Raw genomic sequence first — 13,417 nt, forward strand, 5'->3', positions numbered from 1 at the left:
TTGCTCTGTTATACCCTAACTGCACCGAGTTTCAATCCTGATTCTTGCTGGTTTGGGAGCATTTGTTGTAACTGTGTGACATTGTTCAGACAATTTATCTTGAATAAAGTGCAGATGAATGAAGTGCAATGTGAAGGCAAACCAAACCACGGAAATCTGTGAATTTTCTTGAAACTGTCTGCCCAATCAACCAGGAAAAATCTGGGCAACCCTGGTGTAAAGCTGGATTTACACCAGGGTTTACACCACGCACAGCCTCTGTGTGTGGTGTAGCTGCTGATGGTGAGAAGAAATCATTCTTCTTTGAAAAGATTTACAGCACAAACATATAAAAAAAAAGGCAGGTACCTCACAGATGCAGCGAGAAGATACAGAAATTTGAAAACAAGTAATCACAAACTGACCAATCACAAAAGTCTACCATAGTGTACTTCCCCCAGCTTTACTAACGGACCTCTACGCTAGATTAAATCACATTTTGGCTTCAAACAAGTGATTTTCATGGAACACTTACTGATAAAACTCAAAGTTCTGGATCACATCGTTCCAGTAGTATCTCATGTTGTGGTGGGTGAAGTAGTGGATCTGTACAGGGGAGATGGAGGAAATCTGTGGTAATGTGTGTTTTTCCACATATAAATCTGCTGGAAAAAGAAATCACGTATTGATCTACATCTATACTTTACATAAATCCAAAGTAAAAAACACAGACTTATCGTGGATGCAGAAATCATCTGTTAGAAGTTCTTGATAAAGAACATGTGGAATTGTTTCTATTTTCTTTGTTCTTACAATGTCTGATTTTAACTTTGTGATTAAAATGAAGATTTTTAAAGGTGTGGTGCATAACTGTGATAAAGTAATACCTCCACCTGCTGTAATACCTCAGTTATTATTACTAATTAGTAACAATATTTGGTTTACACTAAATAGGAGTAAAGTTTACACCAAATCCTGTTTTGATGTCCACAAATGGAGTTTCATTTTACTTTTACATGATACATGAAGATTTTAAAGCCACACTACATAACTTTCCAACCTTAAAACTATTTTTTCTGCATCATTTCGATGGTACAGTGATACATATTATGTACATTCCTCAAGTTGTTGTCGCCCTGCAGGGTCCCGAGGCTGAGAATCAACTCTGCACAACTTTTTTATGTCTGTGTTTCTCTATATGGCACCACAAGAGATAAAATGTGAGTCAACATCAGACTGACTTTTACTGGCTGGAGAGATCTCAGAGAAGAGGCAGGATGCAAGATGGATGCTGAATTAGCAGCATTAGTGGGCGCTTCAGTGGGAAAACCTGTCTAGGTTCAGCTGTGCTTCTTCAATGTGAGAGTTACTGACATCTAGTTGTATAGTTGGGATGGATGGTGGCTGTCAGTGGTCAAAATTCATCTTATGTGCACTTTTCATACTCATGTATGAAAGTCCTTTTTAAGTGAAATTTGATTATATTTTAAGGTGTTATTGGTACCAAACATTTTTATTGTTGATTAGTAACAATGTTTGTTTTGAGACTAAATAGAAACAAAGTCTACACTAAATCCCTTTATGAAATCCAAAAATATTATTTTAGTAAACGTTTACATGACATATGAACACCCTAAAGCAACACTACACAACTTTTAAAAACTTAAAACTCTGTTGTTGACTTATTTTTATGGTACAGTGACACTTATTATGTACATTCCTAGAGCTGTCATTGTCTTTCAGGGTCCTCAGGCAGAGAATCAACATTGCCCTAGCTAGGTAGCTAGCTGCTAGCAAACGGCTGGCTGGTTGGCTGGATGGATGGATGGATGGATAGATGGATAGATGGATAGATAGATAGATATATAGATAGATAGATACGGTTCTTTCCCACCTGAACATGCAGATTATGAGGAAACTTCCTGAGGTGCCCCTCCTGAACAGACCAGAAGTCGCCATCTCCTTCTTCTTTCAGCAGCTGAGTTTTGGGCTCCAGATCAAAATCATCAAAGGGTTTCCATCCTGGAGCAACCATCACATGCACTCTGGCTCGAAACCACTGCCTGAACTCGTCCTGCAACAAACACTTTGATGATTAAAATTTGTAGCTGACATGAAAGTCGAAGTTATTCCTTAATTTTCCAATAAAGAATTTAAAGGGGTGCTATTATGGTATTTGGAGTTTTCTGAGCTTTCTACAGTGTTACAGTGTTGAATCCTCATCAGACATGTGAACGACACTGTTTTTTATCACCTAAACGCATGTTTGAGTTTGAGTTTGAGTTCCAGCACTCTCGCTGTTCGGTTTCCATGGCGACAAAAAACGCGTTGTTTTAGAGAGTTTTTTCTACTTGGAAATCCTTGTGACGTCCCGGGGGATAAGGTTCGGTGATTGGTTACCTTCTACTGGTTAACAAGGGCATGTACAAATACATCAGGCAGGTGGAAAACGTGGGATAAAGTTATTTCCAACGATGGCTGGTGAGTTTACCAAAGAGAGACATCCTGCTGCATTCGTTGCTGTGGGTTGCTGTTTTCCACTTCGTCTTCAGGGTCTGATTCAGGTTCCAACATGTAGGGCTGTATGCTATGTGTTGACATTGTATTTTGTTTTTTTATTGAGTTCATATGAGCCTAATCCTTCTGTTTATGAGATGTTACAATGACGGCGAAAGCAGTTGCGGTGCGCGCTCCCGATGTAGTGCAGTGGCGGGAGGCGGGGCTTAATGCGGAAGAGTCTCAATCCACTCGTTTTGCCCGCAGGCTGATCTGACAGCCTACGGAGAGGGTCGGTCTGAAGTAAATGAAGCCATTTGGGGCTAATAACTCGATCAATCCCAGTCCTGGGCTCAGAAATAAAAAATAAATTAGCCTGAAATGCACAGAATAGTTCCACTTTAAGCAGTGAAGCATTTGTGTATAGCTGCAAAATTAAAATTTAAATCTCTGCTGAAGCAGCATCCCTTTAAATAATAATTTACTGCATCATTTCATTTTCTACAGTTAGAGTTAAATATAACAGTTGCGTGTTGTGCTGTTTTCCTACCGTTGTCCTGAGCAGCAGCGTGTGTGCATCCCTTAGCGACGTGTGTGTGCATGTGCCCTTGACGCCCCACTCAGGCATCCAGTAGAGCAGCAGAAGAAGGAGACCACCAGAGCAAACAGCACCCACACCCACCAGGATCATCTTCCACAGACAGGGCCGGTACCCCCACACCTCCTGCACACCACAAACCCATGTCAGCTCATCAACGGGTTAAATACACACAGGTGGTGTATTCATGACGACATGCGGTGATTAATAGCACTTAGAATAATTCAAGTACAATCTTTACCTTTAATTTAATCTTGTTTTTTTTTTTACAGTTTAAATGATCAATAACCTGAAACCACAAACAGCTAAAAATCACAAGCTGCATCCTTGTTTAACAATAGAGCCACTAAATGTTGATCTTATCATCCACAAACCACAAGATTACAGGTTAATGAGGGGAAAAATGGACCAGTGGGATCAATATTCACCATCTCATCCTCCAAGCCCTGGTTAATGGTCTTCACCTCTCCGTTTGATTTCATCCTGTCAGTGCAACAACTGCAAAGAAATGTGATGAAGATGAACATTTATTTAAGTCAACTACAAAATTCTGCACATAAATAAAACTGGAACTAAAGCATCTGGTGAAAGAAAGCTCAGTTATGCCATTCAGATTAACTTGAGAAACTTTTCTTGTCTAAGAAATATAACCACTTATGTGGTTATTGTAAACTGATAAACTAAGGCTGTAAATCACGGTTTCGATTCCATGTTTGCTGGGATCACACATTTTCAGAGGGAATTTTAGCACCAACTCAGGATCCAGCGAACATAAAACAATATCACAGCTGAATTTACTAATATCTATATCAATCTATAAAAAAAGAATCAACCAAAATATGAAAATATGATCTTATTCCTGAACTTATTCAGACATTTAATTGAAATAAATGACATCTAACCAAAGAGACTGGGCCATTTTTCTGTTTATTGAGCTTTAAAGTAGCACTATGTCTCATTCTGACCTTAAAACTATTTGTTTCCAGCTCATTTTGATGGTACAGTGACATTTATAATGTACATTCCTTGAACTGTCGTTGCCATGCAGCGTTCCGAGACTGAGAAGCCACATTTCACACCTTTTTCTTCAAGCCTGGAGAATCACATTACAGTAGTTTTTCCACTTCAGAGTGCCGCGTCACATACCAGCAACTGGATATCAACACACTGGCTGTTTTAAATCAGTGAAGAAACCCAAGAAAAAATTAGCGGAGGAAGAGAAGAAAAGAGAGAATGTGACACATCAGACTTTTACTGGCTGGATAGAGCTCAAGAGAAGAGACAGGACATAAGACGGATGCTGACTTGGCCGTTTTTGGGGGTACCTCAGTTGTAAAAGCTGCTTCTTTAAAAAGTACTGTGTGTCAGAGTTACTAAGTACGTTTCCATTACACTTAGAATTGCGCAAAAACTAAAAATCGCATGAAAAAAAACGCTAATGGAAAGTCTCAAATATTGCTAAAAACCTTTTACGCCCTCAAGAGGTGGTTTTTCAGATGTTTTTATATAGAAATGTATCCCAAAAATGTAATGGAAACACTTTTTTCGTATTTATGTGTCCCTAGAGGTGACGTGGGGGGTCGTGACCAGTTCGTTTCCGGTAAAGATGACGCGGTGTGGAACAAACAGCGAATTTCAGAGTTTTAGAAAAGAAAGTGATGGAGAAAAGCTTCAAAAGGCCGTAGCAAATTTTTGGCAGGAAGTTGAAAACCTCAAAATACCACTACGTGACTATCTTGCATAAGCCGTAATTCTCGCAAGATCTCATCACCCAAACGAGATTTTACAAGAACAAAGGCTTATGCGTTAAACACTGTTCAATGGAAACACCCGCAAATCGCAGTTGTTGTCAAAACTTATCTCTTATATTTAAAATAAAAAAGTTTATGGACATGCAACTATTGACATCTAGCGGTAAAGATGGGAAAAGCACTTAGTTCGCCACTATCAATGGCTACAATTTAAATAAAATAGTTTTACTACGGTGTCTCTGAATGGACAAATAACTGCGTGTGACGTGACAACTTTCTGAATTCTCAAGTCACAGGACCTGCTTTGTCAGATAGGTGTGAAAACACTGTTTGGAAAAAGTAATGCCTTAAACCAAAAATAATTTTATTTATATTCATTCACTATTCATACATCTGTATGAAAAGTGTACATAAGATGAATTTTGACCACTGACAGCCACCATCCATCCCAACTATACAACTAGATGTCAGTAACTCTCACATTGAAGAAGCACAGCTGAACCTAGACAGGTTTTCCCACTGAAGCGCCCACTAATGCTGCTAATTCAGCATCCATCTTGCATCCTGCCCCTTCTCTGAGATCTCTCCAGCCATTAAAAGTCAGTCTGATGTTGACTCACATTTTATCTCTTGTGGTGCCATATAGAGAAACACAGACATAAAAAAGTTGTGCAGAGTTGATTCTCAGCCTCAGGACCCTGCAGGGCGACAACAACTTGAGGAATGTACATAATATGTATCACTGTACCATCGAAATGATGCAGAAAAAATAGTTTTAAGGTTGGAAAGTTATGTAGTGTGGCTTTAAAATCTTGATATATATCATGTAAAAGTAAAATGAATAATCCATTTGTGGACATCAAAACAGGATTTGGTGTAAACTTTACTCCTATTTAGTGTAAACCAAATATTGTTACTAATTAGTAATAATAACTGAGGTATTACAGCAGGTGGAGGTATTACTTTATCAGTTATGCACCACACCTTTAAAAATCTTCATTTTAATCACAAAGTTAAAATCAGACATTGTAAGAACAAAGAAAATAGAAACAATTCCACATGTTCTTTAACAAGAACCTCTTATGGATGCAGAAATCTTAACAAGATTTCTGCATCCATGATAAGACTGTTTTTTTTTTTTTACTTTCGATCTACTGAGATTTTACTGACTAAAACGTGTGCAATTACAGTAACTAAATGTGTTAAGCAATGATGCACTACAGGAAGACAGGTGAGGTGGCAATACATAAAAACCTTTGTACCAAGTGCACATTGTTATTTTCTAAATATAGTAACACCTGACTGAAGTTTCTGTCTCAACCACCAGGACAAATTCTGCAGCTTTATTTAGCTTGCTTATAATTTCCCAAATAAACATCACAGTTGAGTCTCAGGGATTCACTGAAAGAATACTGCAGGGCATATTTTATATTAATATTTTCTTCATTGTAATTTACTTTACTCCACCTTGTATCAGCATGAACACCGTTCCCTACACATGCAGGTCCTCTAGTGTACCCCAGCATGCCTTAACCGATGAATTAACTAATCCAAAACTAAGAAAGTAAGAATGCCAAGCCTTGTAAAACCTTGTAAAACAGACCAGACTCCAGCAGTGTTAAACTGCACTTTGTTCAGCAGGTTCATGTCAAATATAAGCAGATTTTAAGTCAGCAATCATTACATAACGTTTCTAAAGAATGAGAGTCCATAAAACAAGATAATTCAGACCCAAATGTAAAAGATGTGAATGGAAAGAGTGGTTTACACCACATTGCTTTTGCACCAGAGTGGAAAAGGTTTTAGTGAAACATGGTCTCGTCTCTTGCACAACCAAACAGTGGATGTGAAAACATTTGCAACAGTCTGTAACTTTTATCAAGTTGACACGAAGTCTGAGGACTCCCTCTAAAGTTTCCGACCTGTTTGACATTTAAAACGTCTCTTTAAATCGCTTTAGAAACGCAGAAATTTGCGGGTAAAGTCGGCGCAGAAACACGCGCAGCGGCGACTTACCGCGAGGCCTCCTCCGCACATCAAACGCCGCATAGCTGTGCGCGAGGCTTCGCTCGGATGCCCTCTGCAGATCTTCCAGCGTGTGTCCTGAGAGAATGTGTGGCCACAACACACACACACACACACACAGCCAGGGCAGCGCATTAAAGAAGGAAGTGGACAAACAGGATGTGAGGTCATCGAGTTTTGGGCTGAATTTCTGCATGTCGGAACAAATCTTCCTCCTGCAGCGGTTTGTGCGCAAAAGACGACGTGGTTGCTGACATTACCCAACATTTTACCGCCTGTCGAGTCTGTGGGAAGACATTTCCACAGTTCTTCACGCCACACTCCTGTCGGGAAGTTTGGATTAATAAGTCTGAAATACTTTTAGCAGCTCGTGTATTCAGTCTGCAGCGCTTAAAACTCTGTTAAGGATGCATAAAAAATTATTTAATTTGAAATCTGGACATGCAAACGATTTGAAATGTGTTAGTTGCAGGATAATAAAGACTAAAATAACATTAAATAAATGGAACAAGAGCAAACAGGAAAAAAAAGCTTTGATAAAAAGTCATGAAGTTAAATTCGATGTGAACATGCTGTTGAATCTCTATAATCACATGGCAGGAACATAATACATCTAGTCATCATGTAGACATGGTGAGGATGACTTGATGAAGATCAAACTGAGCATTAGAATGAAGAAGAAAGGGTTTTAATGGCTTTGAACGCAGCATGGTTGTTGGTCTGAGTGTTTACTGGGATTTTCACACACAACCATCTCCAGTGTTTCCAGAGAAGGTCTGAGAAAGAGAAAACATCCAGCGAGCAGCAGTTGTCTGAACCAGAATGTCTGGTTGATGTCCAAGGTCAGAGGAGAATGGACAGACTGGTTGGAGATGATGGAAAGACATCAGGAATGGAAAAAAAAGCACTGGTTTCAACCAAGATACACAGAGTGTCCCTGTCCCAGTACACACACTACGGTCCCCTCTGAAGTGTGCACCTGGTGGAAGTGCACAAAAGATTTAAAGTTCACAAATTACAAGCATATATATAAACATTTTTAACAGTTTAACGTTTATTAACTCATATATTTATTTCCTTGTTTACTTATGAAGCATGTGTTAGAAAATTGAAGAGTGCAGGGAGTGGAGAGAGTGGGTCGCCGTGACTCTTACCATGCAGCTGCTGGATACAAAGAGAACTGGGAGTCACCAGGGGAGGATGTGTCTGTGTGTTTCTGGTGCATGAGAGAGAGATTGTGGATAGCAGAAAATAATAAGCTGTTCTGAGGGCTATAAATGAGAGGAAACTCAACTGGCTTGGTTCTGCTAAGCCTCCAGATGTATCCGCGGAGAGCTGCTCATTGGAATCTTTCAAAGTTTGTGTCTTAAAACTTTATTCTGTGTTTCTGATGTCATTCCAATCAACAGGCCCGGGAGGATCGAGGGGAATCCCAACAGGAAGCAGCGGGATTGGGACAGTGATGGTTACACCATCAATTTGCACTCAAATTTCTGCGACATTCTCACCTTTTTGGTTCAAAACGTCACATGCAGCAATGAATTGTGGGTAATATGATTCGGCAAAGTCTGCATGGATGCAGGCTTAACCGAAGTGTGGAATGAGGATGCAAAGGGGGCAGATCACATTGCCTCTTTGGAGAATCGGGACACGCTACAAACTCAAGCCCATCAAACGTGTAATCCAGAGGCAAATGTTGGAACTGGGCGACCAGTTTGTTCTTTGTCAGCTGACATTACAGTTTCAAAGTTACGGTGCAGGTCGGGTAGTTAGGGCCATCTTGGTTGGTGAGAATTGAGTTTTTTTAAGTTGGTTCTTGTGTGAATTATGGAGCATCAGTGCTGCGTAAAAGAATGTAGGAGTAATTCCATTGGGAAAATAGTAGACCATGGTGTAAGTTCTGCGTTGGGTCTACCTGTTAGCCCTCGGGTCATATGACTCAGTTTTGTTAATTAGCTAAATACTAGTCCCTGGCATTTTTGTTAGGTTTATCTGGAAATGAAATCTGTTTGGTCTTCTTATTCTTCTCCATTTATACTAATGAAACCCTTAACCCATGCTAGCTTACAACACTCTTGCCTCGTTTCCTACAGTCGGTTTACTTCTGATCACCATCCAGAGGGGCTTGTCAAACATGTAAATGTCAGACTTGTCAGAGGAGACTGGACAGACTGGTTGGAAAGATGATAGGAAATTAAATACTGTAAGCACTGGTTCCAACTAAGATAAGCAGAACATCATGTCTGAACACACAACACGTCCAGCCTGGAAGCAGATGGTCTCCAGCAGCAGAAGACCACACCGGGTTCCCTCCTGTCAGTAAGAACAGGAAACTGGGGCTACAGTTTACACAGACTCACTGTAATGGCTGTGCCGACCGACACACATAGGTCATATTCAATTTTTATTTGTATAGCGCCACTTCACAACAATGTTGTTACAGGGCGCTTTACATCATTTCAAGCCAATTCATACATATCCTATAATAGAAACCAACTGATTGCATGAAATCATGACTTGTATCCAATCTCCCATCCTGAGCTGCACGAGGGGACAGTGGGAAGGAAAAAGCTCCCTTTTAACAGGAAGAAAACCTCCGTATATCAGTTTGTACTACACATACACTTTGATTAATTTTGTTTAACAAGGATTTAATTTACAGACCAATATTATTTTGTTAGACATTATTTTAATTTAGCATCACAACTATTCTAAAAAAGCGTGCATTTTTGTGTATGTTGTGGTGGTATGATTTACTCATTTGTTTTCTTTTCCCTTTGAGTTTCAGCAGCTCCAGTCCCTTGGCTGTGAACCATCAGGTGGCCACGGGGTGGAGCCAGCTAATTGAACCAGATCATTTGCTGCAATAAAGGGGGGATTTTCTTTTGTTTGTTTAGTTAGGTTCTTTTGTGTCTATGTCTATGTGGCTATGTCTGTTTTTGTTTGGGCTGATCAGCCACTATTTAAGTTTCCCTTTGTGTGTCATTTGTTAGGTCAGTTTGTTCCATTTTATGTGCATGAGTTACTTCTGTTACAAGTTTTTTTGCGTATAGTTTGTTATGTTGACCTCTTTTATGGGCCCATTTATTCATTATGTTAAAATAGCTTTTTCTTCCTGTTGGGTTATAATAAAAACGACTAATTTTTTTTTTTTCTTTAAACCTGTGCCTGACTGTTCTTTACTGCTCGGCCCATCACACTCTCTCAGAAGGTAGGATCAGAATTTGCTGGACTTGTCATTAAAACATGGATCCATTCTGCCATGAGTTCACTGTCCTCCAACGGCCTCAACAGTCACCAGATCTACATCCAACAGAGCAGCTTTGGGATGTGGTGGAATGGGAGAATCATCTTCGAATGTTGCAAGATCTAAACTTCATAAAAGTATGAAGTCCATCCCTTCATACAGCCTCTTATTTGCATGTCCAGTGTAATAAATTCTGTTGTCCTCCTCCAGTCCCACCTCTCCCAGGGTGCAAACTGTGTTTGACTCCTTTTTTGCATTTCTAAAATCCATCCTGATGCAATCCAAGTTTAGGTCTGGCTTCATACTGTAGACTTACTTGAAAACAGCCAGGCTAAATCAGAGACAGCTGTCTGAAAAGGCATGAAATATGGAACAAATTGGACATTACAAAGAAATGGATTTCCGATACTGATGAAAAAGATGAAAACTGATGTGAGAGGCCACAGGAAGTTGTGCTCGTCTCCCATATTGACAACAACCTCCAGTATTCTCCATAGATGAGGACTATGGCTGGGGTTGAGAAAGGAACACTTTTCTGTCAAATTAAAACATCCAAGTATGGCAACAACCCACAAAAACAAAATACCTCAAGTTTCCCAAAAATATGCAGAAAACTGTTTTCTGGTCTGTTGAGACTGCAGTGAGTGGGAGCTGCTCTGGTGATTAGGTGAGTGGCAGCACCTGGGGTATCTGCCTGTGACAGCTAATTGCGTCGGACCAGCACCAAAACTCAGACCCCGTGGGAGGGTCTGGACCCAGGGGAAAGCTAAGTAGTCTTTTTAATTCTATAAATTGTATGAATGTGCTGTGTGAGTGTAGGAAAGTTTTAATGGTGTTGCTTGCACCCAGTATTGGACCTTGTAGGAGTTGTTAAATTAGGAGTTGGATGCTGCCGCTGCTTGCCCTACGGTGAGACCAGGGATGGGTGGTGTCCTAAGAGTTCCCTCCGTATTGGTGAGTTTGCTGTGTGGGTGTAAAAGTGGGGACCTTCTGTTGTAGTGCCGTGTTGTGGAGCGGGTGGGTTTGAGGCGTTGCCTTGTGGCTCCTCCCATTGTGGCCGTGCACTAAAGGGAGCAAGTGACTGGCTCAAATACAAACTGCTATCTGACTATCAAATCCCATACAGGTCTGAGATTGGTTGCCTTATGAACTGTACAAAATAAAGGTTGTGTTCGTAATACCTTTTTGCCTCCTTATTCATTTCCCCGGGACCTCTGCCTGAGTGCAGGAACATTACAAGACTAAGGCTGAACTTTCTGACACCATTTCGAAAGAAAAACCTTTGTATCACCAGAAGAACAGCATATCTACAGTAAAGCACGGTGGTGGCAGTTTCATGCTTGCTTTTCATCAGCTGGAGCTGGAACTTTTGCCAAGGTGGAGCCAACTGTTCCACATACTAGATTCACTTTTAGCCCAAAACATTCTTTCAACACGACACTGACCCCAGATCAGAGACCAGATCACCAAAATAAAAGATTCCACAGAAGAAAATGAAAGTTTTGGAGCGTTCCAGCCAAAGTCCAGAACCTAAATCCAATAGGAAATCAATGAAAAGAGCTGAAAACAACAATGACCCCAGGAGCTGACAGATTTGGACCCAGTTTATCTGGAAGAATGGGAATCAGTTCGACATGTTTCATGATGATAATCTCTGACCAAAAAGACAGAATGCTTGGATTAAATAAGAGCTGCTTTAAAAATGTTTTAGTTTAACTTCTTCTTAAACCCCCTCTACAGAGGAGGAGACACGTGCTTCACTTGAACATATGTGCTGAGCAAAACATGTTTACACATTAAAAACGTCAATGCTAGCATGTAGCGTAGCAAGACGACATGGACAAACTCTACTAAAAGACCCTAACAAGCACTGGCACCCAAACTAAACACATTATAGTTATGTGTCTCCTGTGACTCTGCCTTTGTGTGAAATAATGTATAGGTCCGGCTAACATAAACTATGTTGGATTTCCCTTCTTTCGGGATACTGATGGGTTTTTAAGCTGAATTTGGAGTCTATCCCTGGATTCTTGAAACTCTGACCATCGATACAGGTGAATATCATTAACATGGGCAGATGGCTTCCCAAGATATTTACCCGAATAACACCTCTGCTAATCACCCAAACTACTCAGCATCACTTTAGCTTCTAATTTAGTTCCCCAGGCAGTCATCAGTTTACTAAATCGCTCGGCCAAGATGGTTATTGTTTTAGTGGCATTGGTTTGTCTGTCCATCTGTTTGCAACATTACTTCAAAAGTAATTTACATAAATTTAAAAAATAAATGGAATAAGATACGCTAAGATAAGGGGTGATACGCACCACCACCTCAATCCAGCAATTATTTCAAAGGATTCTTTACAAAAGGGAGATGGGGGTAATTTGGCCCTCACAGCTTTTAACTCAACACAAAGGGCCAAAGTCACTGGCAAAAACATTACAAGATGACATCATGGAAGGTGTTAAATACACCAGCAGCTAACCCAGACTGCTGCCATTGGAGAGAATTCCATCAGCTTCAATAACTTTGACTATCCCAGCCTTTTGCTTAGTTTCCAGGATCAATTATTCCCAATAAAATATGGCGTCAACCTGATGATGGAAATAAACATTGAGGGTGGGAGAGTGTTGGCATATGAATGGTAATGAGGTGGGCTGTTACTGGAGCCGTATATATATATATACATATATATATATAATCATTCACTGCTCAAAAAAATAAAGGGAACACTAAAGTAACATGTTGTAGATCTGAATGAATGAAATATTTTATTAAATACTTTGTTCTTTCCATAGCTGAATGTGTTGAAAACAAAATCACACAAAAACTATCAATGATAATCAAATGTATCAACCCATGGAGGTCTGGATTTGGAGTTATACTCTATATGAAAGTGGAAAAACACTACAGGCTGATCCAATTTTGATGTGATGTCCTTTAAACAAGTCAAAATGAGGCTCAGTAGTGTGTGTGGCCTCCGTGTGCCTGTATGACCTCCCTGCAACGCCTGGGCATGCTCCTGATGAGGCGGTGGATGTTCTCCTGAGGGATCTCCTCCCAGACCTGGACTAAAGCATCCGCCAACTCCTGGACAGTCTGTGGTGCAACTTGGCGTTGGTGGATGGAGCGAGACGTGATGTCCCAGATGTGCTCAGCTGGATTCAGGTCTGGGGAACGGGCGGGCCGGTCCATAACATCAATGCCTTCATGTTGCAGGAACTGCTGACACACTCCAGCCACATGAGGTCTAGGATTGTCTTGCATTAGGAGGAACCCAGGGCCAACCGCACCAGCATATGGTCCCACAAGGGGTCTGAG

The 13,417-nt window shown here is 40.4% G+C and overlaps 1 protein-coding gene across 1 annotated transcript in view; it reads right to left on the reverse strand.

Moving 5' to 3' along the window:
• LOC306758751 (polyamine-transporting ATPase 13A3-like) overlaps positions 1–3,555 on the reverse strand; it is a gene marked incomplete at its 5' end in the record, with an annotated part of 42,417 nt that extends 38,862 nt beyond the window's left edge. Inside the window, 4 exons of the mRNA XM_079244131.1 lie at positions 515–585; positions 1,874–2,053; positions 3,026–3,199; positions 3,502–3,555. Of these exons, the coding sequence (XP_079100257.1) occupies positions 515–585; positions 1,874–2,053; positions 3,026–3,199; positions 3,502–3,555 (479 nt within the window). The remainder of the gene's footprint in view (positions 1–514; positions 586–1,873; positions 2,054–3,025; positions 3,200–3,501) is intronic.
• Positions 3,556–13,417: the final 9,862 nt, after the last annotated feature.

Source organism: Telmatherina bonti (genome assembly GCF_933228915.1).
Source record: "Telmatherina bonti genome assembly, chromosome: 7".
In the NCBI taxonomy this organism is placed as follows: domain Eukaryota; kingdom Metazoa; phylum Chordata; class Actinopteri; order Atheriniformes; family Telmatherinidae; genus Telmatherina; species Telmatherina bonti.